The sequence below is a fragment of the Ruditapes philippinarum genome, unplaced genomic scaffold (assembly GCF_026571515.1).
Source record: "Ruditapes philippinarum isolate M1 unplaced genomic scaffold, ASM2657151v2 ctg262_1_1_1_1, whole genome shotgun sequence".
Taxonomy (NCBI): domain Eukaryota; kingdom Metazoa; phylum Mollusca; class Bivalvia; order Venerida; family Veneridae; genus Ruditapes; species Ruditapes philippinarum.
The window spans coordinates 189,400-215,417 of NW_026857830.1; the positions used below are offsets into that span (position 1 = coordinate 189,400).

The 26,018-nt window shown below is 33.8% G+C and overlaps 1 protein-coding gene and 1 long non-coding RNA gene across 2 annotated transcripts; both read left to right on the top strand.

The window, feature by feature from the left end:
• Nucleotides 1–1,037: 1,037 nt before the first annotated feature.
• On the top strand, nucleotides 1,038–25,526 carry LOC132751176 (inversin-like; the record flags this gene model as incomplete). The annotated part of the gene is made up of 16 exons (XM_060741316.1): nucleotides 1,038–1,240; nucleotides 4,489–4,554; nucleotides 6,805–6,925; nucleotides 7,280–7,452; nucleotides 16,185–16,358; nucleotides 16,730–16,795; nucleotides 17,650–17,751; nucleotides 18,293–18,391; nucleotides 19,594–19,669; nucleotides 20,630–20,736; nucleotides 21,478–21,643; nucleotides 22,289–22,496; nucleotides 23,093–23,173; nucleotides 23,882–23,978; nucleotides 24,879–24,985; nucleotides 25,317–25,526. Coding segments are annotated over exons 1-16 (1,856 nt in total), but the record flags the coding sequence as incomplete, so codon positions are not given.
• On the top strand, nucleotides 12,680–14,463 carry LOC132751175 (uncharacterized). The gene is made up of 3 exons (XR_009628647.1): nucleotides 12,680–12,926; nucleotides 13,291–13,474; nucleotides 13,703–14,463. It is a non-coding gene; the product is annotated as an uncharacterized LOC132751175 (long non-coding RNA).
• Nucleotides 25,527–26,018: the final 492 nt, after the last annotated feature.

Below are 26,018 nucleotides of genomic sequence, written 5' to 3' on the forward strand. Positions count from 1 at the left end.
TAAAAAATACAAAACTGTTTGTCTCGCATGCTTTGAAGCATCTAGAAACTTCTATCTGAGAGCCTTCATAGATTTTCAGTGAGAGCTTTACCAAGACAATAGGACTTAAAGTATATCACTTAGGTAGTTTGGACACAGCTTGTGTTTTTGCATTTAAAATCATGTTTATATGTAATTTCTTCAGCGTATTTTGTTTAATAATTCAGATCAGGGTTTTTCAAATACGAGACAGTGTTCAGATTTATGTTGAAGAGAGTTTGATGATGAGAGTATTGAGACGAGGCAATGTGACAAATGAGAAAATCTTCATAATATTTAACAGTAGCTTTTATTGCTCTTCTTAATTTATGCACCTGTAAGATAAAGTGTTTTAGAGAAAAGATATGATCTAGAGCATTTACATGGTGTATGTAAACAAGTTTACTTTCTGTTGTCACAGTAAAGGTTCAAGTTGAAATATATAGGCCTAGGCCACCAAGAAGAGTATACTAGTGATCGAAGGACAAGGAACACATTACATTGTATAGGCTCTCAAGACAGGCGGTGGTGTTGGTAGTTTTCCAGGTCATGGCAGTATTAAAGCCACACTGAATTTTCCATAGCACACTCTACCTATTGAGCTAACCGGATGGCTATATGTCTCTAGACAGGGTGAAATGATTTCATTTATATACTTTGATTTAGTAAGCTTCCAAATGAAATTATTTATAATGCAGTCCCCAGTGAGTATTCATATTTACATTTAGTGCTTCCATATATTTCATGCTTATTAGTCATTACTTAAGGTAACACTAATGCAACAACTTGCAAAGAAATTATGTAAATGAAATAAATATTTGTTGAATTTTATCTCAAACTATGCATTGTTACCATAATTATTGAAGAAATATTATTAAATTATATAATCAAAAAGTGGTTCGAATAAACGACCATTTAAAGGCTTGAAAGATTCAGAGTGCGAAACTAGACAGGTGCGCTATTGATTCACCAATGAAAACGATCAATAGCAATCTCGGCTACCTCATTCAACCAATCAAACGCTGTCTCTTAAATGGTCCTTGGTTACATTGCAAATATGGCCGCATGAAATAATGCCAAAAATTATCTTTCGTTTCGATAATATTTTTATTATAGTATGATATTAGCATATCGCAAGAAGTTTATATTGATATCAGTGCATTGAAACAGTGTTTGGACTTATGTTTGCGAACATTTCAGACGACAAAATTGCAACAAAATGGTAAAATTCTTTGAAATTATAACTCACCAACTTGTCTTTCATCTTTTTAAGTTATTAGAATCCTTGAAAAGCTTCGCTGTTTATATGCTAAGAGTAAATTAGGACTGAAAAAAGCTTAATACTTTCTTGAAATTTAAAACTCCTAAGTCTCAGCGGTATGTTGTTTGAGAATGGGACGCCATACTTCAGCTTAGAAGCAAGTTTCCTAGAAGTTAAACAGGTATAAAAGGGAGACAACTTGCACTGCAAGGCATTTGGAGCCATCTGGTTAGCTTAGGTGGTAGAGTTTTTGACTGTGAATTGGGCGACCAAGGTTCACGTCCCAGGCAGTACAGGCCACTTTTGACGTTTTGTTGTAATTGATCTTGAAATCTTTTCTATGGCACTGAACCTCTGCTCTGAAGTGTCAGTTCTGTGTGAAAGTGGAGGCAAATAATACTGGTAAATTGCATGACAGTCTGTCCATGAACATTGAGGTGGCTGAACTGTGTTCTGGTGAATTGCCGTGATATTGAGTGAAAAGTACCAACACCACCACTTCAAGGCATTTCAACCCAGACACCAAGCAGAATTTGCAGACATTATATTCCCAAAGACAGCTCACCCATGAAAACTTTGCATGGAGATTTCATTCATAGATCAGGAAAACAATTGCAATATGCTGTTTTTAGATTCTGAGGGTTTTTTGGATACTTTGTCAAATTTTCAAAATTTTGCAAACATATTCTCTAAAAAAAAGCACAATGACTTAACTCAAAGTGCAATTAGTTGAACAAGATTATTAAACCAGTGATTTTTTTTGCCTGATTTTGTGCCGAATATTGGCATCTTCCCAATTGATAAAAATGTTAAAATTTTCCCTAAAAATCTTGACATTTCCCAAAAATTGTTATCTTAAAAAAAATCATAAAAAGTCATTGTAATTTGGCAGAATGTTGTGGAAACATCGCTGATCGGTGTAGCATTAATGCCGTTAGGGCTGGGGCGAGTATCCGAGTACTCGGATAATCACGAATCAAAGTGAAAAATCAAGTTTCGTAAGCCCAGAGATCGTGGATCGCGATCTATTTTTTTTTTTATTTACATTCACTGTTTCTCACACTCTTAAAATCAAGAAAAATACGATTTGAGTATAAATTATATGAAGTCAACCTAAAAACAATTTGCTGGTTATAAAGACCATGTACCATGATGTAATTGGTTTCAAAAAACAAAACAAAAATACTCCTCCAAAGAATAAAAACATAAATAAAGTTTATATTTTATCACGCTTATTTCGGTGTCCCGGTACGCATGTTTATTACAGCTGGGCAAGGATTCCACGTACGCTTAATTTTCCCTAGGGACGCATAAACATTACCGATTGTTTACAACCACAAATACACAAATGCGTCAGTGCGTGTCAGTCTAGATAGGACGGTCCTATGCACATCGACCCCTGAAGCGATTAGCCAATCAGCGATAAGGCTTCTGAATAGTGATCAGACTAATGTATACACGCGCTGTTCATGTAATTACCAGATATAACACAAGGCGATAGATCAACAGTTGATTGGAAATTAGCAAATTTTACAGACAAAAGGATAAAATTATCGACTATTTACGCCGCAAGTTTAAAGACTGTTTTCTCAAATTACAAATGAGTGTAATTTTGAATGATTGTCGAATATTTTCGGCATTTTCTAGGCACATTTTTGCTTTAGTTTCATTCTTACAAAAACGTTCAATAAGAGTATTAAGAATTTAAGATATTGTGCCAAAATGCCAGGACAACAAACCAAAAATACACTTAAGCTTTAGTTTTCTTTAATATTTAGATTCTTTCCGAAAATTGATCCCGAACATCGGCAATTTCACGTTCGCCAGAAACCCTTAAATTTCGCAAAAACTCTCAGTTTCTAAGTCAAACATGTGAATGAATTGTTCCAATATTATTTAATCAACAATAAATATTGAAATATCGATTATACATTAAATGTTTAGTATTGTTGCTGTTTTTTTTTTTAAAATAAACATGTTTTTATGACTATTTTATATGTTTTTATGGGTGTCTTGATAATAAAAGATTTGTGGTTCGATTTGTGAATCGTAAGTGCTGAATCGTGGTTCGGATCGGATCGTCACTTATCCAACGATCCACACCCCTAAATGCCGTACCGGATAAATGATTACGGCATTTAGACTTCCTTTCACGATCACATGGACACTTATAATTTTGTTTGACCTTGAAAAAGCGTCTGGCTGAAATTGCTCTGCACTTGCAAAATCATGTAAATAAATAAATAAATAAATAAAACTGCAAGAATTATGTCACACAACTCAAAAAATACTTCACAAAGAAAATAAAAAGGAAACAAACGAAAGAAACACCAAGCATCTTGACTGCTTTTGAAAATGTAAAAAGGCACAGATTACAGAAATAGCACTTGTGAATTCTACGTCTGTCAGTAATTATAATATTGTCTGTATCTATTGAGTCAGTGCCTGTTGTAACTTGTAGTTGATGTGCCCAACGTCCAAGATCTATCTATGAAAATTTCATTTTTATGGATTTTTTCATTTTTCCCAATATTTGGTATTTACCGCATTAAAAATTCCCAATAAGAAAGGCATGGGCTGTTGCTAAAATTTGAAGAAAAAATTCACTGTAAACTAAATAAACTTATTATAAAGAGGTGAATAAATTTAAATTATGTTGCTAATGCTATATTTTATCAAAGTATGTTCTAAAGAGAAAATAAGCCAAAACTTACCATGTTTTGATATTAACATCTTTGCAGAACTGTCTTTAGTTTGAACAATGGTGGCAAAATCATTTGTCCATATTGCGCGGGTTGTCCCGCAGTCTGTAAGGAGTCTAAGGACAAGTGGAAATTTTCAAGAATTTACTATTTAGCATACAAGTATTGAAAATACTGGTGATGTCATTGCAGTGAGCTGTTTTTACATGGCGCCCAGAGTTAGGAATATTAATTGTGTGTTATAACAGCACATGCTCATGTATGTGATTTTATCTGTTAATGGATGTATGCCTTTACCTATACAGTATGTAAAAATATTGTTTAAAACATATAATGCATATATGTATCGCATATAATTTTGTTGTTTGAAATTTGTTATAAATTTTTATTAGAGGCTGAGCAATTGGAACTTTCACAAAAATGAACTTACATAAGAACCTCTTAACGTTTAAACTATGCTAGTCATGTAATTTTCGAGTGATGATGAAAATTCTTCTTTTTTTTCAGAGTAAAGATAGTGGATCAACAAAAACACAAGGTCTTGATTCCTCCGGTGTTTCAGATGACACAGCAGTAAGTACAGCAGGATAACAAAACTAGGGGCGTCCGTGGCCGAGTGGTTAAGGTCGTTGACTTCAAACCACTTGCCCCTCACTGCTGTGGGTTCGAATCCTGACAGGGACTTTGGAAACCTTCATGTGAGGAAGCTATCCAGCTAGCATACAGAATGTTGGTTGTCCTACCCAGGTGCCCGTCCTTAAATAATGCACGGAGGGGCACCTGAGGTCTTTTTACACCAGTAAAGCTGGAACGTCGCCATATGACCTGTGGTGTGACGTAAAACCCAATAAGACAAACAAGCAAAATAACAAACTATACTCCAAACCTTTTTTATATGCCCCAAAGAATTTCGGACATATCATGTTATACCCCCTGGCGTCCGTCCGTCCGTCCGTCTGTCTGTCCGTCCGTCTGTCCGTCCGTCCGTTAGCAATTTGGTTTCCGGAGCATAACTTAAGTTCCATTTGGCCCACAATATTCAAACTTCATAGGATGATTGTCCATATTGGGTAGAAGACCCCTATTGATTTTGGGGTCATAAGGTCAAAGGTCAAGGTCACTATGACTTTAAAACTGAAAACGTTAGCAATTTGGTTTCCGGAGCATAACTTAAGTTCCATTGGGCCCACAATATTCAAACTTCATAGGATGATTGTCCATATTGGGTAGAAGACCCCTATTGATTTTGGGGTCATAAGGTCAAAGGTCAAGGTCACTATGACCTTAAAACTGAAAACAGTTTCCGGAGCATAACTTAAGTTCCATTTGGCCCACAGTGTTTAAACTTCATAGGATGAATTGTCCATATTTGTTAGAATGCCCCTATTGATTTTGGGGTCACAAGGTCAAAGGTCCAGGTCACTGTGACCTTAAAACTGAAAACAGTTTCTGGAGCATAGCTTAAGTTCCATTTGGCCAGCAGTGTTTAAACTTCATAGGATGATTGTCCATATTGGGTAGAAGACCCCTATTGATTTTGGGGTCACAGGTCAAAGGTCAAGGTCACTATGACCTTAAAACTGAAAACAGTTTCCGGAGCATAACTTAAGTTCCATTTGGCACACAGTGTTCAAACTTCATAGGATGATTGACGATTTTGGGGAGAAGACACCTTTAGATTTTGGGGTCACAAGGTCAAAGGTCAAGGTCACTATTATTATTTAGAACTGAAAACAGTTTCCGGAGCATAACTTAAGTTCTATTTGGCCCACAGTGTTCAAACTTCATAGGATGATTGCCCATATTGGGTAGAAGATCCCTATTGATTTTGAGGTCACAAGGTCAAAGGTCAAGGTCACTATTACTTAGAAATTGAAAACAGTTTCTTGAGCATAACTTTAGTTCCATTTAGCCCACAATATTCAAACTTCATAGGATGATTGTCCATATTGGGTAGAAGACCCCTATTGATTTTGGGGTCACAAGGTCAAGGTCACTATTACCTTAAAACTGAAAACAGTTTTCGGAATATAACTTAACTATCATTTGGCCTACTGTGTTTAAACTTCATAGTATGATTGTCCATATTGGGTAAAAGACCCCTAATGATTTTGGGGTCACAAGGTCAAAGGTCATGGTCACTTTTACCTTAGAATTGAAAACAGTTTCTGGGACATAACTTAAAGTTCCATTTGGACCACAATATTGAAACTTTAAAGGAGGATTGTTATTTGAAGGAGGTAATACTTTATTTTAGTCCCATGTCTTACAAATGCTTCATCTTTACTAAAAAAAAAACAATTTCGGGCATATAATGCTCCGCCTAGCGGTGCTCTTGTTTACCATTGATGATTATTTGTAGACACTTAGAATCTGTCTGCAGTTATTTAGTGTCATACTTTCATGAGGAGAAAACTTCTATGAAAATTTTATTTCTTTAATTGCAAAATTGGATAATATTTGCATGTAAGAAAGTATACATTTATGCTTACAGCCTTAGGTTCTTACAATTCTTTTGTCATTTATAAATATTTAATCCTTAAAAAGCCCAAAAGAATGAACTTTATTTATCATGGCAAAAAAAATGTTGTTAACCCTCAATTTTCTGGAAGCTTAAAGTGATTAATCCATTTAAACCAGTATAGAGCCAGGCCAGCCTGCAAATCCATGCAGTCTAATACTGTCTAAACAAGCTCTATACACAATGGCAAACTTTAAACATTCATCTTGATATCCCCCAAAATTTATAATGGATTGTTCCCCCCAAAAAGTTAACTGGACAAGTTCATTCAAGTGATTTAGCTGGTTAATTTTTTTTCACAGGGACCAAGTCCAAGAACAGGTCCATTTGATCAGACCTCGTCACAGAAGTTAGAGGGTGTGACACAGATCCATGCTGCCGCTGTAAATGGAGACAAAGCATGGCTGGCAAGACTCATTGTTTGTATGTTGTCTATTTATTCGTTACACTTAATATATTATGTATATTACACTATATAATACACTATTATTTTGATACACCTGTATTTTTGAAAGACAGTTTGGGACACACAACAAAAATTTCTCTCTTTATTGAGACTTTTTTATAAGCAACATTTATCTGTATTACATTTAACAGCAAATGAAACATTAATGGATAATAAACATGCCAGTTTTTAACATCTTTCATGAACTTGTATAAACAAAATGACAGTTCTGTCATTTTATTTGCTTGTTCCATAGTAAAGATTTTTCACCTGTTTAATTGAATACCATGGTGTTGAACAATGTAAGTGAATTAACTGCTATTATATTTCAGCTCAGACAGGAAGTGGTATCATAGATTCCGGGGACCAGTTTGGGAGGACTCCATTAATGTTCTGTGTCCTGGCTGACAGACTAGAGTGTGCTGAACTTCTTCTTAAAGCCGGGGCTCAAACCAATCAGAGAGATAAAGGTGGTCGGACAGCTCTGCACTGGGCAGCACATAAGGTAAGGCTGTTTAACCTTGATACTGAGACATCAAGATAATAATGACTCTGCTGTGAATAGATTAAACATCGGAGATTTATCTGCCTTTAACATATTGAAGAAATGGTCAGTAGAGTCGCATTATATGAAACACTGGTCTATTCATAGATGTTGATATATACTGTCATTGTATTGTACTTTGTATAAATTAAATGAGTGTCAGTTACAGTACTGGACACGCGAAACCCGCAAAAGACGCGTTATGCCGCGAGTGTAGTCTATGTCGCGACGGGACACTACGCGGTAAAACATCGCCGCGTGCAAGTTCGCCGAATTTCATGGCGGTTCACGAAAAATCACCGCGATGTATCGCCGTAATTTACGGCGAATCTTCAGCAATAATTGTATTAGAAAATACTACTTGGTCATTCCTGTGGTCTTTAATTTTGAAAACTTTAAAAAAATCTTGTAAACGTCTTGTATATTTATAAATATTTAGCATTTGAACATGTACAGCGTATACATTTTGTATACTAAACAAAGCAATCAGGTGCTGGTGAAAATTAGTTAACAATAAAACGAGATTGAAATTACAAAAGGTAATTGGTACTACATCTGAGAACGCACGATAACAAATTGTCCAATTGTTATTTTGATAATAATACAAATGTAATTAAAATCCATTGTTTACTTTCGCACATATTCTATTTTTAGAACAATGCAAAGCGACATTTAGCACCGATTCACAGGTGTAACTAATTATTACGTCTAATACGCTAATTATGATTGTTGAAAATTGTAAAAGTTTTATCACTTAAATTGACATTCTTTACCTTCAATTTCACGAGTAAAAAATGCCAGGTGCATGAGTAGGTGATGAGTAGCAAGATGCAAATCAAATTTTTTTTTATTTCCGCAAAATCAGCCAGGGCATTCGACCCAAAAAATTCCCTCGAAAACAAAAATAAAATCGGAGTTAAATCACACATTTAATATGTAAAGTAACGAGTGATCATTCTGTGCATAAAATTAGGGTGTTACTATTTAAAGTATTTACATAAATAGCGACCAACCAGGGAAGGATATTTTCCTTACGTCACGCAGTACTGCATGCGCGCGGCAATTAAGTTGAATTAACTAATAATAGCACGTATCAAATTAAGGTGTGGAAACGGGATTAAAAATTTTTTTGTTCAATTAATGAATATTTGTAAAGCATTTATATGGTCACTAGTTTACCATGTGGTAATTTTAATGTGCTTTGGGGTACATGTTCGTTTGTTTATGACTGACGACACAGATTAAATACTAAGCCCATGCAATAAAACATTTCTGGTAGCAGCGGGGATTCTGTCATAAAATTGACCGAAAAAAATATCCTTTCATATGCATTATTGTTTTGATAGCAGACACAAGTATTGCACCATATCTTCAAGATCATTAAAATGTAAATAAAATATCACAATCAAAATGCACTTACGGTTAATAATATGTCAATAATTGACACGATAGTTATCCCACAAACTTTTTTTTCTTTTGAGCAATTAAATATGTGTAATCATTTCTTGACAAAAAGAGATGACAGTTTTTTCTGATATATAAAAAGGGTTGGAAGTCAATTGATTGTCTGCACTTCTTTGATGAACGGCACATGTATGTGTAAACATCAAAGCTTGACAAGCTGACTAGTCATTGGTTAGAGGTCATCTCCTGTGTAAATTTTGTGTATATTATTAAACAATGGAAATACTATATTTCATTTATTTATGGCTGCTACTTTATGCGCGAGTGTTTTTGTGTCTTTTAGCGCTATGGAATTTCAACAATCAGCGATAATTTTCGGTAACTAACAATTAAATATTTTAACATTTTTAAAACAGGGGTGCAAATATCAGCCATTCAGAAATTATAGGAGACAAATCTTGCGTGTCTTATTTTTTACAGACGTGTAATAAATTGAGTAATGATCACCCGAGAGAACGAAATGTCCCGGTGTTCCACTACATTTAGAAATGAACAAGTTAATGTCGTGTCAATTATGTATCTTTTTATGTAACTAAATATCTTTTTACACATATATTATATCTATATCTCTACTTTAAACTCAATATGTATCCCCCCCTAAAAAATAGTTTTACACGTGTACATGTACACTATTTACCTGCCGATGGAGCCGCATACTTGTACTGCGTCCCATTTATACATTGAGGTCATGATTCCGCCATTCACGGAAAGTTTTTAACGGTGTTATTTGATTTCGCCGTGGTTATTTATATTTGCTGTTGGCATCAAAGATAAATAGAGAAAGGGCATTTTAGCAATTTACAAGATTTTCTTGATACAACTTCATGTAGACCCGTCCCTAGATTTGCCACTACTTGCCAGCTATTTCCACTGAAAAGGGTGGCATTAAGTGTAAAAAAGGTGGCATTAACTGGAAAATGACAAAATTCCACTGTTTTTCCACTGTATTGAAAAAAATTGCCACCAAATGCCACTATCCTTTGGTGGCATTTAGGTGGCATTGAGTGGAAATTTGAACATAGACTTTTTTTATGGTGGCAAAAGGGTGGAAATTGGTGAAAAATGAAACTTAGTTTATTTTGAAGGTGGAAAATGAGTGGCTTTTAGCATGTTTAGTGGAAAAGTGAAACTCTAACTATTTTCTGGGTGGCAAAATAGTGGAAAAAAACTTAGAAAATTTTGTGAATAACTTTTAGTCGAAAAGGGAAACTCTTAACTATTTTCTGGGTTGTATAAAAATTGGTGGATAAAACTGAGAAATCTAGAAATTGTGCATTGCAGGGTTTAAGATTTATTTAAGTCAAAGCTCCAAACTGAAATAAATCTGTTTATAGTTTGTACTCTACCAAAGCATCAAGTGAACTTTTTATCAAAAATATAATCTATTGAAGTTGAACAGTTAGAAAATTTTATCAGAAACTCATATTTCTTAAACATACTAGAATGCCATGAACACAATTCTGATACAAAGTCACTGCCTCACAGTAATGGTATGATAATTCCAGCTGTAAAGTAGCAGGAAAAGACACAGAAATTGGACGTAAAATCACTTTTCCAGGAGTTAAACACATATAATTATGATCAGGAAAAATTAGAAAAGTATGGGGTTACTTAACTTCCCATTTTTTATGGCAGTACTTTTCTTTAGGGATGTAAAATTTGACTTTCAAGCCAAAATGTTTATGTTCCATTCTATGCTTGTAAAATAAAATTACGGCTTTTAAAGTGTACTTTGTTCTTTAGTTATAATCTGTACATTAATTGAATAGTTGAAATGTTCTTCTATGCCCAGAAAATGCATATCTCTGCATAAAGTTTGTTGCTTCTTCTATGATATTTAATGTCAATCTTGAATAAAGTTTGACTTTTGTTTTTTCTTCTAATTGACATAATAAATTGTCTCTTCAATATTACTTTAAACTGATATCTGGTGAGTACTAACACTTTTCATGTAATGCTAACAATAATTGAAGTGAAAAATGCAAAGGGCAATAACTCCAAAAGTATGCAAAGAGTTATGGTTCTTAAACACAGCACATTACTCAAAAAGATCTATATCTGTGAAGTTTCAAATTAATATCTCCAGTACTTTTTAAGCTTAATGATCAAGACAAAAATTAAGCATAGAGAAGTAAAAAATGGCAATAAACCCCAAATCATGCAATAAAAAGTTATGGTTCCTTGGCATTGTAACTTCTCATAAATGAGATTTAGTTATATGTGGAGTTTAAAATTATTGTCTCTAACATCTTTAAATTAAATTTGTGCTATGCTTTCAGAGGCTTTAAATCTATTGTAAAAATTAATGTGTGAAAAGTAAATAACTTAAAGTCATAATGTCTGATAAATTTCTTACAATCAGGATAAGTAAATACTAGCTTAAGTAAATACTGCATCCTCTAAGATTTAACAACACAGCATACATCTCAGATCTGATAAAACTACTGCCCTCTTATCTAGTAATCTATGAATGGGGGTTAATAGTTTACTCATGCTGACCAGAATGTTCCATTTGATTATTTTGGGAGAGGCAACATTATACATGTACATGTTTTTATGTAGAATTTGTCTTAAAATAGCATGCTAACTTATCTTTCAAAAGCTTATTTCTACTCAATCTATTTAGGTATTAGATATAGTTATACATTCAAATGAATGTAAAAAATAAAATGATGGGTGCTATGGTTTTTGGAAAACCCCTCACAATTTAAAATTATAATGGACTGTCCATGCAGTTACACGTTGTAAAGTTTGAATTCAAAGGAATTGAGGTCAGTTAAAGCTTGCAAACACAAAGGAAATTATTGATATTGTAGCAATTCTGGAGATATTTTGTTTAAAATGTAAGGGTGCATATTTTTGATTTCTCAAAGAAAACATTTAAAGTCTTATTAGTGTGGTAAATATAAATGAGAAGTTTTAACTGAAGTGTGAATGTGTAGACAAGAAGATAAACAGCAGAATCATTCCCAGTCAAGTTTCAGGTAAACAACTTTTACATACAATAATTATTGTTATTTATGCAGTAACTGTTTAGTTTTTTGACAGTAAAAATATGAAGTGGTATTGTATAAAATTGTGTTTTATATTTGTTTTGTTTGTAACTTGACTAAAAAGAAAGCTGCATGTACAATGTACATATAAAGAATGTAGGAATAAAAAGAATGTAGGAAGATCTTCATCATTTCTTAATACGGGGAAGTCAAAGACCGGGCCCGCGAAGCGGGTCCGGGCTTTGGCTTGCCCGGCTATAGACTACACGTGAATATTTAAAAGAAAATCAAATAAAAAACATTTAAAAAATATATAGAATTCTATACCTATCAATAAAATTTTCAGTGTCAGTTCTAGTCGGGCGCCGCCATTTACAATGTATGTCAATGATAATAGGCGGGGTATTCCGATAACGGAACAAATCTCAACTTTTCGGATTAGTAATAATGGTCGAGTGTTCCGAGTGAAAACGGAAGCGGTGTATATAATATCGAATGACACTTTAAAACGGAAAGAATGAAAGGCTTTTTTAACGACTTCCCCGTTCATAGGCTTTGCCTAATTTCATATTACAATATGTTAGAAATTTTAAGTTTGAGAAAAAAATTATAGAAATTAATCAGTAAGTACAATATCATTATGTACAATATTACATCAATCAAACTATAGATAACCTGAGATACCTATTACTACAACTTTCATGCTATAAACAATTTTCCTTGTGTGTCACAGTCATGTGGAGCAGATTAACAGTAACTGATTTATTAGTAAGTTTCATTCCTTCATTGTTGTAATTCAGCTTTCATGGTGCAGTAGATAATTATATAACCATAACTAGACAGTCTAGAGTAACATGCTATTAGGAGAGTGACAGTTCATAACAGAAACAGCATTAAATAAGAATTATTATTTTGCAGACACAAAGCAATGAGGAGCAGCCTGGAGCAACACATTTGATCTTCAGTGGCTTTACAAAGGTATCTTGTTAATTCAAAGTTATTTTAGAATTAATAGGAAAGAAGTGTCACAGTACCCAATTAGACACTTTTCAGTTCTTGATAAATATAGCTATTAGTCACTATTTACAAACCTACTTTAATTCAAACTCTTTATGACACTTTAATTTGCATTTACATTTTGTTTTACAAATTTTAGAGTTTTTGTACATTTTAGCTTGAAAATTTTAAGTTGTATTTCTTTATTTCTTTCTTATTTAAAAATTTTAGAGTTGTATACATATACCAAGGTCTTATAAAAGTGTTTCATTTTCTGTCTTTACATATTAGATATTGATAATCATTTTCTGTCTTTACTTATTTGATATTGTTAATCATATTTTAGGACCAAGTGATGGCAGAACTGAAGCCATATGCCTCAAAAGAGAAAGGTACAGCAAAGCTCTTCAGAATGCTATTCAATATAGAAGAGATTAAAGGCCGCTCATTGTTTGGTATGAGGAAAGGGAACAGAGAGTCTAAAGCCAGACCTTCTTGTGCAGACAAGGCAAAACTTAAGTTCTTGGAAGGTAACTAATGAACTGAATGAAAATATCATTTTTGATTCTGCGTATATTTTCTGCCTTGGAGAAATAAGAAAAGTCTGATTCTTCCACGTCTGCAGTGCTGTTTTTTAAAGTGTTTTAATCATATCTATGCACTCAAATTGAATATATAAATATCCAATAGTCATATAAAAATGTAAGCTTATGTTTTTAATTATTGTATTAATCATTCATAATTTTTTTTTGTTTTAGATTGTGCGCTCGAAAAGTTGCCGACAACCTAAAGGACTGAACTCAAACCGTCCAGGAATAGCAAGATAAACTGAAGAAAATAAATGGACTAATGTTTTGCTATTTTTTGAGACAATATATAACTTCATATGGAAACATTAAAAAGGATTATTTTTAAAATTTGTTTGTTTCCAATTTAGGGTACAGGGTGACTTTCAAGCAGTTTCCAGCTATTGCCACCCACAAGGTGGAAAATTTCTAAAAGGGTGAAAATAGGTGGCATTTAGTGGAAACTGAATTTGCCACTATCTGGTGGCAAAATGGTGGAAAAGTGTCTAAATACTCCACCAATTTTCCACCCTTATGGTGGCAAAAGGTGGAAATAAGTGGCATTTGGTGGAAAATAAGTTTGCCACTCAATGGTGGCATAATGGTGGAAATTTGTCTAAATACTCCACCAATTTTCCACCATTATGGTGGCAATAAGTGGAAACAAGTGGCATCTAGTGGAAAATGAGTTTGCCACCCTAAGGTGGCATAATGGTGGCATTATGGTGAAAGTTTGTCTAAATACTCCACCAATTTTCCACTCATTGGTGGCATTTAGTGTAAAAAAGGTGGAATTAACTGGAAAATTATATAACATCAGTCCTGCTCAAATTTTTCACCATTTTCATGATTTGGGTGGCGTTTTGGTGGCATTATTGGTGGAAAATTGTCTAAATACTCCACCATTGAAAAGGGTGGCATTTTAGTGGCAAATCTAGGGACGGGGATCTACTAATTAATTTTCGTACTTGTACATGTATATCTGGTTTCAAGTTCACAGAGTACAATTATAAATAGATCTACATTTATTATACAAATGAACATGTATTATTCCCCGCGAATCGCGGCAAATGTTCACGGCAAAATCGCCGCGAGTTGAATTCGCGGCAATTGTCTCAAGTTGCCGTGAATTCGCTCGCGTTATAAAGCATGAGAGTTTGCCGCGAATACGCGAAATGTGTGGGTTTCGCGTGTCCAGTACTGTATAAGGAACATGTGCAAGAGCTTCCTTTGTTTTAGAAAAATAACAAAGGTAATCAAATAAAATGGAAGTTGAGCATACACATTCTATTCCTAAGAATTATTTTTATTCCTTTTAGAAAGCACATGCTTTGAAATGTTAATAACTATTGCCTTTGAAGCATGCAAAAATTCCTTACAAACCTGCCCCAATACTATCTTGTGGCATTTGTATGGCAGTTTGGAAAATTAACATCCCCCCAATAATACATAGGAACATGGGCTATGATCTGTTACCAGAAATAAGGCTTTTAAAAAAGTTATTTTGTACTACTAAAATTCTTCATCAGTCCACCTAATTCAATAAGGAGAGCATTAGATTATTAGTCCCCTATCGGTTTACCGGAGGGGACTTTAGGTTTACCGTCTGTCTGTCCGTCAGTCCGCACTCACAGGACAGTAATTATGTGGCTAGAGGGACAATAGGTAACTGTTCTTTCTCTTTGATGTCATTCATTCCGTAATGCTTTTATGTGGCTATTTTCTTTTGTGTGGCTAAAAAGAACAATAGAGAGAACAATAGAGTAGCCACATTATTACTCTCCTGTTAGAACGTCCGTCGGTCAGTCCGTCCGTCCACAAAACTGGATCCCGCGATAACGCCAAAAGTAGAAAATAGACTGAAAATATGGCAAATTTAACACATAAACTGGATCTAGTGATAATGCAAAAAGTACTGAAAATATTTTTATGAAACTTGACATATGGGTAGATGGCAGTATGGAGATTATGCATGTCTTTTTCTTTTCACCTATTTTGAAAAAAAATGGTTGCCATGGCAACAAATAGGCTTAAAACATGGCAAATATAACAATATTTGTGTTTAGTCAAAAAAAGATGAAATTTTTTATGAAACTTAAAATATGGATAGATGGTAGAATGGAAATTATACACATCATTTTAATCGTGACTATAGGGATTATACATGTATTGAGAACTGTCATACTTAACAAACGTCGGCAACCTCGTCAAGATTTCTGATTCTAGTTTTTAGGCCTTTTCACTATAAGTTCTTTATTTCTTAGGGTATTTATTTTTCAAAACTTCAAACATAAGTGAATGGCCAATTGCCCTTCAGGATTTTGATGGGGTTCTAACCGGTAGGGGACCTATGGATTGCTTGCAATACTATGATAATTGCTTGATAATCCAGGGATGCTGGTTTGTTCATCGAGCAAGGCATAATTTCTCTGTGACAATTAATCTGAGAGACATCAAGTCTAATGGTGATTTGTCTATCACTACTGACTCAGAAATCATGTAGGTTTAGTAGTAGGTTTACTTGAGAAGAAATTGTTAATTATTGGTAAGTTATCCATGTAGCCTGGTTAGATGGATTGATTGCCAAAATATGTGATCAAAAACGTGTGTTAAAATCGACTTTCAAATCCAGATAAACAATCAAACATCTTAATGCTTTAATTTTGAATTTCAGGGAAATGTTCGATTATTAAAACTGCTTCTTTCAAAGGGAGCTAACTGCCATGAGAAGGATAATGAAGGGCAAACTGCCCTGCATTTGTGTACCAGACATAAGTCACCGAAATGTATCACCCTGTTGCTACGGCAACTGTCGCCGGGTGAGATTGATGATCAAGATAGAAATAAGGTAGATTACCATCTTATCAGTGTATGCATTTTGATGATATTTAAGATTTCTTGTTTATATTTCTCTAGTAGTTAAGTGACTATAGAAAAACCAATCCAGAATTTTTATCTTTAGATATAGAGCATGTGCATTGAAGACCACCCATCTACATCTTAATTAAGTGAACAAATTTCCAAAACTACTCTTGAGTGATCTTTGTAGAGAATGAATAGTTATATGTTTTCAAATATTTGATATTGTGTAGTTACATATATGTATGTGCATATAATTATAAGTGTTAGAATTTCTCAGAAGAGGAGAAAAATGTATGAAAATTTCCTTTTCCTTGTCATTGTAGTCTAGATAGTTATTTGAGTATTTATATATTTCAGAGGACAGCATTGCATTGGGCAGCATCATATGGTAATTTAGAACATGTGAAAATGCTGATCAAACAGGTATGTTGCATTTAAAAGCTGCAAGTCTCGAGAAAATCAAAGTTGAAAAAAATGGTTAAGATTGTAAGAAAGGTTATAAAAATTCAAGATTCAAGTAATGATTTACATATTACATGTGATTAATGACTGATTTGCAGTATTTTATCACCATATTTGTACTGTGTGATTGATGCAGTAAGTATATTGACATCTTTAAGGTAATTTACATGGATTGCAAATGTCATTTGCAATGTGTTAGATACTTTTTTTCACTTCTCAATACTGGAAGCATGCTGCTTCAATATATTTTTGTTCATAATTATGGCTGATGTGTTATTTGACAAATACATGTACTGAATCAGAAGTGTTGTTATTGGTATGTTGGTATGTAAAAGAGCTGTTATTGATTCAGTTCAAAGCATATTGACGATACATCTATATCAGCTGACAAATATCAGTGATCAATATCTTGATAAATACTCGTTATTACTTATATATAATTCACTTTAGATGATTTTAGTAAAATACATGTTCTGTTCATACAAATATATTGAGTCCTGTTCATAAACGTCCTTTGCATGATTTTTTTCCTGATCTTTTATTGTGATCTCTACTATGAAATATGTCAATTACAGCCTAGTATTAAACACAACCGCTTGCTTTTGTATATGTTTTGAATGAATTTTTGTAATTTAGAGACATTCAATTATTAGGTAAAAATTGGCGATTTTCTAAAATGTGTATCGATTATTGATCAACATAAAAATATCAACGATACATCGATATTGTCACTATCAATGACAGCTCTAGTATGTATTCTGCATAATTGTAATGCAAGTTGTCAATTTATTATAATTTCATAATTGTCATTTTAGGATTCAAACATCGGCATACCTGATATAGAAGGTAAAACACCACTCCACTGGGCAGCCAGCAGCAGGGATCCGGAGGCAGTGAACTGTGTGAAACTTATACTGGTATGGTATTTTCCTGTATTTCATATCCCCAAGGGGCGTCCGTGGCCAAGTGGTTAAGGTCGTTGACTTCAAACCACTTGCACCTCACCACTGTGGGTTCGAATCCCGACAGGGACTTTAGATTATTTCATGTGAGGAAGCTGTCCAGCTTGCTTACAGAAGCTTAGGTGCAGTATGTTTCTTAAGTAATGCAAGAAGCGCAGCAGATTATTTTTAGCCAGTGAAGCTGTAAAGTCACTATTACCTTTATGGTATTGTTGCAACTTAAAATCCAACAAACAAACAAAATACAACAAACTTATGCAGTGATTGCCTAGCTAAAGACAAAGTTTTTGTCTTGTATGATATGGTGGAGGTTCAATCCAAGGCCTTTTTCCAGTTAAAGGTAGGGTTCTAATTGTTTCCTTGATTACAGCTCAGTTTTTTGGTGATAGTTCTTAACCTTATTTTTTGTGGGGTTTTAAAGTTTCACCAATATTCAGTATTTAAATGATAGATTTGATCAGATGACTATATATAATTTTGTTAACATTTATTTCAGGACACAACTCCCAGTGTTATAAATTGGCAAGATTTTGAAGGTAGAACTGCCCTACATCTAGCTGTAGCTGATGGCAATGCAAATGTAGTGAAAGGATTGGTATGTATCGTATTTACTTACACATAAGACTGGCCATCTTTATGTCGGGGTTCTTACTGGCCTTTTAACACATTTCTTCACAGATGAGATTTAAATTTTACAATTGAATTTGCAAACTTTAACCCAGACTATAACACATTGGCCAATTTCCTACAGCCTAAAAAATTCACATGTGTGTGCACCTTGATGAGCTCTACCCACCAGACATATTAAGAGGTTACGGGATTGGAGGTCAGAGTCACCAGGGTCAAAGTCACCCCAGGGCATGGTGTTCAAACAAAGTGCTTGTAAGACTGGAAAATAATTAAGTAATAAGCACATATACTTCAAGGCTAAATTAATTAGATATTGGTTAAATATTTATTACATTAATCTCTAGGAATTTTGTGTTATCTTTTTGAAAATATTTTTGTTATTAATGATAAGCATTAAGTTAGGCTTTTAATTTTTAGCATATTAAAAGATTCCTTCCCATTCCTTACACGTTTCTAGGCTATAAGAAGGACATTTGTGGTAAGAAATAAGCTAGTTAAACTGGATTGGAGGTCATAGGAGCTTTTGCAAATGCATAGAATATATAATGAAGTGAGCTTGTTAGACACATGAGATATATGATAAATTTGTTGTATAAAAAATGAAAGGAAAATAGTTGAAAGTGAGATAATAATGTAAATCACTCATTGTTTATTTGAAATATAATAAATTGAGATTAAAACAAACAAACTTTAGAGTCTTTTTTCATGATTATTGAATGCATGCACATATTATACTTCAAAGTTGGGAAGAACCATATTCCAGTCATAAAGCAAAAAAAATTTTTTTGTTTAAAATGATGTGACTGACTCTGAAGCTGACATGAACCATAAGTTGGTATCATTTTTGCAATGACACAGGTTTGAAACTCCTATTTTTACACTCTTCGAGGACAGTATTGTGTCGCGGCTAGGGATTGCTGATCGTGTTGGTTCAAACCCTGTCAGAGGGAAGTCGTTGTTTCCTTGAGCAAGAAACTGTAAATTCATTGCTTAGTACTAGTTAGTTCCAGGAATCGACCCGGAGAGTGTTTCAATAAACTTACAGCTTCCAACACAATCAAACTAAAATAAATTTGTATATTAATCTAAACCAAAAATCTATGAAACGGAAAGACGTGTACTGATCTAAATATATCTTGTAGTATATATATTTTCTATGGTATACAGGTGGCTGTTGAGAATTGCAATGTATCGGCACTAGATAATATGTTTAGAACTCCTCTACACTGGGCAGCTGTTCTAGGTATGTAATCTCTTTTATTCATTGAAAAACGCAAGTCTTAATTTTGTAGGACTGTAAGTTTTACATGCCTAGAATTGACATATTGCAGAATTCTAATCTTAAAGCTGCATGTCTCCGGATAAGCCAAAATATTTCAAGAAAATCCAATTTTAGAAAATTGTACTAAGTTTTTAAGAAAAGTAAAAAGATAAAAGATTCAAGTGGTATAATTTACATGTTATGTGTGATTAAAGGCTGATTTTGCAGTATTCATCTCCATATTTCTACTGCGTAACTAACAAAGTAAGGGCTATTTTTGCATGTTTTTACCTCTTTCTGGTAATTTACTTGGATTGTAGGCGACATTTGTAAATTTGATATATTAATATCTTTGATCACTTCACAAAATTTTCCTTTAAGAAATTTTTTTTCATGAAAATAGCATGAATCTTGAGGTATGCTGCTTTAATGTCAATCATGAGAGCCCCACTTGGCTCAAAAAGATTTCATCCGAATTGTTATCCAAGTGTTTCAGGTTTGATCTCTGGATGAGGCTAAATTTCTTAGTGACAAAATTGAACTATGACATTGTAAGTCTAATGGTCATTTGTCTCTCACTGCTGATTTAAATATCATGTGGGATTTAGTAGTCTACCACCAGTTTATTACTGGTTAGTTATCCAGGAAAGCCATTTAGGTGGATTTTTCTGAGGACCAAAAAATGTGCTAAAGTTATGAGAGGCACATGGTGGGTTTCTGATTCCACCCATTAGAATATGCAACACAACCTTTGCTTTTGATACTGGCATTATAGAGGGTTGCCCTCTGCTCTAAAATTTTATTATTGTGTCAAACACAGACCAAAATAGTATTTCATATTATGACACAAATTTATGAGTCTACTGGTTGAAGTGGCATATAAACATTTTCAATTATCACTGAATTTATTTTAGTAGTTAATATATCTTTTTCATTTTTCAGGTCATTCTAAAATAGTGTCTCTTCTGCTAGACAATAATGCAGACTTCTCTAGTTCAGATCAAAATGGTGCTACCCCGCTACATTATGCTGCCCAAAATAACTTTGATGTAAGTATGATTATATTATATATCTGATCAAGATATCTATCATTTTCATTGTACTTGACCTTTTCATCATATTTGCAAGACCTTTAAGTAAATTAAGGTGACTGTATAAAACATTTTGTTGTTCTTTGTCAATTATACAGAAAGGATGACATACATGTATATCCTTTTATTTTAACTGTATGGCAAAAAACTCGGCCATTTGAAATAATTAATCTCATTTTACTTTCATTATAATCAAGATTACTTTAAATACATATGCTTTATAGTCTGTAACATGACTTACTATTGTCAAGTTTCCAGTATTTTCTTTTATTCATGTGCTTCAATTGCAATCTGAATAATGTTCCTAAAACAACAATAGGAATTCAGATAATGATTATATGGAATATAACACATCATGTTAAATAGGTAGATAAACATTCATTACAAAATGACAGAAACTTTTTCTTCAATGACATGTTGAAAGGTTAAAAGTAATATAAAACATACTTGAGCCGCTTCATGACAAAACCAACATAATGGGTTTGCGACCAGCATGGATCCAGACCAGCCTGCGCATCTGCGCAGTCTGATCAGGATCCATGCTGTTCGCTACAGACCCTATAACAAGTAATGAAACTGCTAGCAAACAGCATTGATCCTGATCAGACTGCGCGGATGTGCAGGCTGGTCTGGATCCATGCTGGTCGCAAACCCATTATGTTGGTTTTGTCGTGACACAGCTCACTTATTTTTCCCCAGGAAACATGTGAGATGTTTTTGGCTCGTGCCAGTGTCACTGATGAAGCTGATGTTGAAGGGCGTACAGCGTTTATGTGGGCCGCGGGTAAAGGCGCTGACCAGGTTATCTCAGTCTTTATTAAACATAATGTCGATATACAGCAAGTGGACAAAAATGGTGGATCAGGTAGGATGTAGTTAGTTTTGATTTAAAGGTTCCATCTATAAATGTTAATTTCCTTCTTATGACTTTTCTAGTAAGCAGACATATTTCAAATTGCTTGAAATTACAATTTGTCGTAATATTTGTCCAAATTGTTAGAATTGCATCATTACCCAAATGGTGTGAAGAGTGTCAAAATTCACAATTTGCCTTTTGAATTAATGTAACTTGCTTTTTTGCTAAGACATTAATTTCATTATTAAAAAAATGTCTTTAGTTGTTTGGCACAAACACACAAAATATGATAAGTTTTGCCCCATTCTATCTAGAGGTCTACACATTACTTTATACAGTTCATAAAAGTCTGTCATGAAGACATTATAGTGAAAACTGAACCCTGCCTGGGTTTGGCCAATAATAGCAAAATATTTCTGACTTTGCTTTAAAAATTTTTTAGTCTGTCCATAAAAATACAATTTGCCTTTGGACCTTATATGGACTATTATATTTTGTCTCTTTTTTTGAGCTATGAAGTTCTGTCATGGTGTTGTTTGTTGAAGTGAATTATTTACACTTGTAATTCACTTGTTTAGACATAGTATAATAATATATATTTTTGCAATGAAAATAAACTAAGTATCAGTGAAATACACAGTTTATATTTTGTAGCTTTACATGCTGCTGCTCTTTCTGGACATGCACGTTCAGTGAAGTTATTACTGGATCACGGGGCTCATATAGACGCTGCCGATTTTATGAAGCATACACCGTTGTTCCGAGCTTGTGAAATGGGCCATACTGACGTTGTACAGACTTTGATAGATGATGGAGCAAGGGTTGACATGCTTGACGATGATGGCAGATCTCCGCTGCATTGGTATGTGTACACCAATTATTTACGTTTGCTTCTGATTTGTACCTAATGCCAGTTCAATAACCATGTATTTTCGATATTGGACGCTACATGTACCTTAATGTCATGAATTAGATTATATAAAGACATTTTCCATGTCCTGTTTAATGAATAATATAAATGTCATGATTGACCAATGAAAATCAGTGTAACAAATGTCAGAATTATGAAGATATTTTTTATATCCTATGAAGATATTTTTATTTCTTATACAAGATATCATTTTTCTTTTAATCAAACTTGTTAAATTCTTAAAACACTGCACTATATGTATAAATTCAACAAGAGCCAATTATTATACTTGCCCAGCTACCACAACTTCTTTAACTCTTAGCCTGCTGTCTACAGGTACAAATTCTCCCCATGTGACCAGTGCAGACCAAAAGCGGCTGGCTCATTATTGCTGTCAGATCATGGTCTGCACTGTTCGCTATTCAGTCAGAACATACTTTGAAATTTTTCCCTTAAAATGTGAATAGTTTTGTCCAGATTGCAGAATGGACAAGTCATTGTTTTTTTTTTGTTAATTGATTTATTTATCAAATTTTTATATATTGCAGGGCTGCTCTAGGTGGACATGCATATATATGTCAGACTTTAATCAAATATGGTGTAGACCCTAATATTAAAGATTCTTCAGGGTAAGTTGCTTGAAATTATTTGAAAAATGTTTAGCTTTACTATTCTGAAATCATTGAAGGTCAATTTGGAAGACCCTATGTCAAGTATTTTTAATAGGATATTCCTTGTTTTAAATTTCTATATGATGCAATGCCTTGTTTTACTATCAAGCTCTGAGGAAAGTTGATGGAGATGTACAACTGACAGCTCTTGTGAGCTTAATTCTTGGAAGAATAGTAGGACTATTGTCTTAATAAACTGTGTCATATCCTTCATAAGCTAAGTAAATAGAGATATTGTTTGAGCTAATAAAGGTGTTTTTTTTCCTCCTGTATGTTTCCACTAGCCCAACATAGGTATATTTTCTCCTAAAATACCCTGTGCACATTCTTGACCAGAGCCATGACTTAGCAGCAGCTGACTTATATCAGCTTGTTCATAAATTGAATTGACTGACAGAAAGCTGTCCCAGTAAATGGCATCTGCTATGTACCATGTACATTGTATATTAAATTGAATTGAAATTGAAAATTTTATAAAATTTGCGGGTAAATTCCATTCTCAAATGGTGGAATTTGATTTCAGATTTTTCCCCTTTTCTGATTTACGGCACTATATTTTCTTCTTCAGAAAGCTACAGATTGTTTTGAAAATTGAAAAAAAGGCACTGTTAAATAACTATGGTAAATTATCAAAGAAGGTATGTTAATGTTATTTTATATTTACAGACGAACCCCGATACAGTGTGCAGCATATGGAGGCTATGTTAACTGTATGTCTGTACTCATGGAACATAAAGCTGACCCTAATGCTCATGACCATGAGGTGAGATATTTATTTCTTCTTTATCAGTATATTTGTAAAACCTCTTGCTTATATTTCAATAGTCTGAACAGTGTTTGTTTCACTCTGTTTGGATTAGGTCTGACTCTGCCCAATTTGGAAATTATAGAATTGTGAAATTTGGGAAATTAGGAGATTTCTGAGTCCCTACTCCAGCAGAATAAATACATGTTTTTGATTTGTTGTAGTTATTGGGGATTTTGGGAAAATACGCATTTTCTGTCCATCTGGAAAAGGATTTAATGGACTTGTCTAAAGAAAAACAACACTGTGTTCATTTTGTTTTACATTAAAATTATGAAATGTTTCAACACAGGCTACATTAGCTATCACTATGATTTTAACACAGATCTGAAATGTATAGGTATGTGGAAAAATTCTACAGTTTCAATCATGCCAGGGATTATGAATTTCATGTGAGGAAGGTATCCATGAGGAAGATATCCAGCAGGCTTACAGAAAGCTTGTGGTGTAACTCAGGTCCCTACCTGTTGGTGAAATAATGATAATAAGGCAAATATAAGAGTGTGCATCTTGGGTTAAGCTGGAAAGTCACCATATGACATTCACATTTTTATCACATACCCGTGCCGATTTTGTGACTCCGTAAAATTGGTATTTTGTGACGTCATTTGCGTTATACAAACATAGTGTAAAGACGCACTAAATGGAAGCGTTCCACTATAGGCGTGTTAATGAAAAATTACTCTTTTACAATTAAAACAGTCTTTGATAAATAGAATACTATATTCTTGTAGGTTCATTACCGAATTTATTTAAATTCATTTAATAAAGTAATATTTTGCTACCAGAGGCTTGTCAATAAACACTGATGAACCTATACTCATTCAATATCCTCTATATGTATTTTATATATTATAGGGTATGACGGCATTACACTGGGCATGTAGTAAAGGTCATCTAGATGCCGTCAAGTTACTGATAGAATATAGAACATTTCCTAACCACATGGAGTTTACAGAAGACAGGTATTGTATAATTTCAAACATTTTTTTTGACATTATGATTTTAAATAACTAGAGAGAGGCATCCACCTTGGTGTGATCATAAATCACAAAGTTCATTTTAATTTTAAATATTTTATTTACACACTTTTTCATAGTGGTATGGCATCAGCCTTTGTAATAAATGGTCACAAAATGCACAGTTTTAAATTATATTTATTATCATAACATGCCATGTACCTTTAGCTTAGAAATTAATGTCAGAAACTACAAAATGCACAATTCTAAAAGTCAATTATAATCATTAACATAGTCATGGTCTCAAACCACTAAATTTCACATTTTTATTTTATAGGTACACACCATTAGACTACGCATTAATGGGAGAGCACCATGAAGTGGCTCAGTACATGTTAGAACAGGGGGCGCTTTCAATAACCGGTATACAAGATATCGCTGCTTTAAAAATCCAGTCAGCGTTCCGAGGGTACCGAGTGCGGAAAACATTTAAAGAAAATAAACGATTGCTGATGAAGCATGAACAGCTAAAGAAAGAGGCAGCGAGGTAAATCATTAACTTTCTTTTCAAAATGATATATTTATCCCTATTCTTAGGCTGTTGAATATCTAAGATTGACTCAGAAATCGAAAAAATTTCACTTGTCTGCTCGTTATTACGAGTAGAATTAAGAGAACTCGACTCGATGCACTGGTTCCAGCTGTGTAAGGGCAGATGACCAATTTTTAGCTCACCTGTCACAAAGTGACAGGGTGAGCTTTTGTGATCGCTTTTCGTCCGGCGTCCGTCCGTCCGTCGTCCGTCCGTCCGTCCGTAAACTTTTACTTAAAATGACATCTCCTCATAAACCACTAAGCCAATTTCATCCAAACTTCACAGGAATGTTCCTTTGGTGGTCACCTTTAAAAATTGTTCAAAGAATTTAATTCCATGCAAAACTCTGGTTGCCATGGCAACCGAAAGAAAAAACTTTAAATATCTTCTTTTAAAAAACCATAAGAGCTAGAGCTTAGATATTTGGCATGAAACATCTTCTAG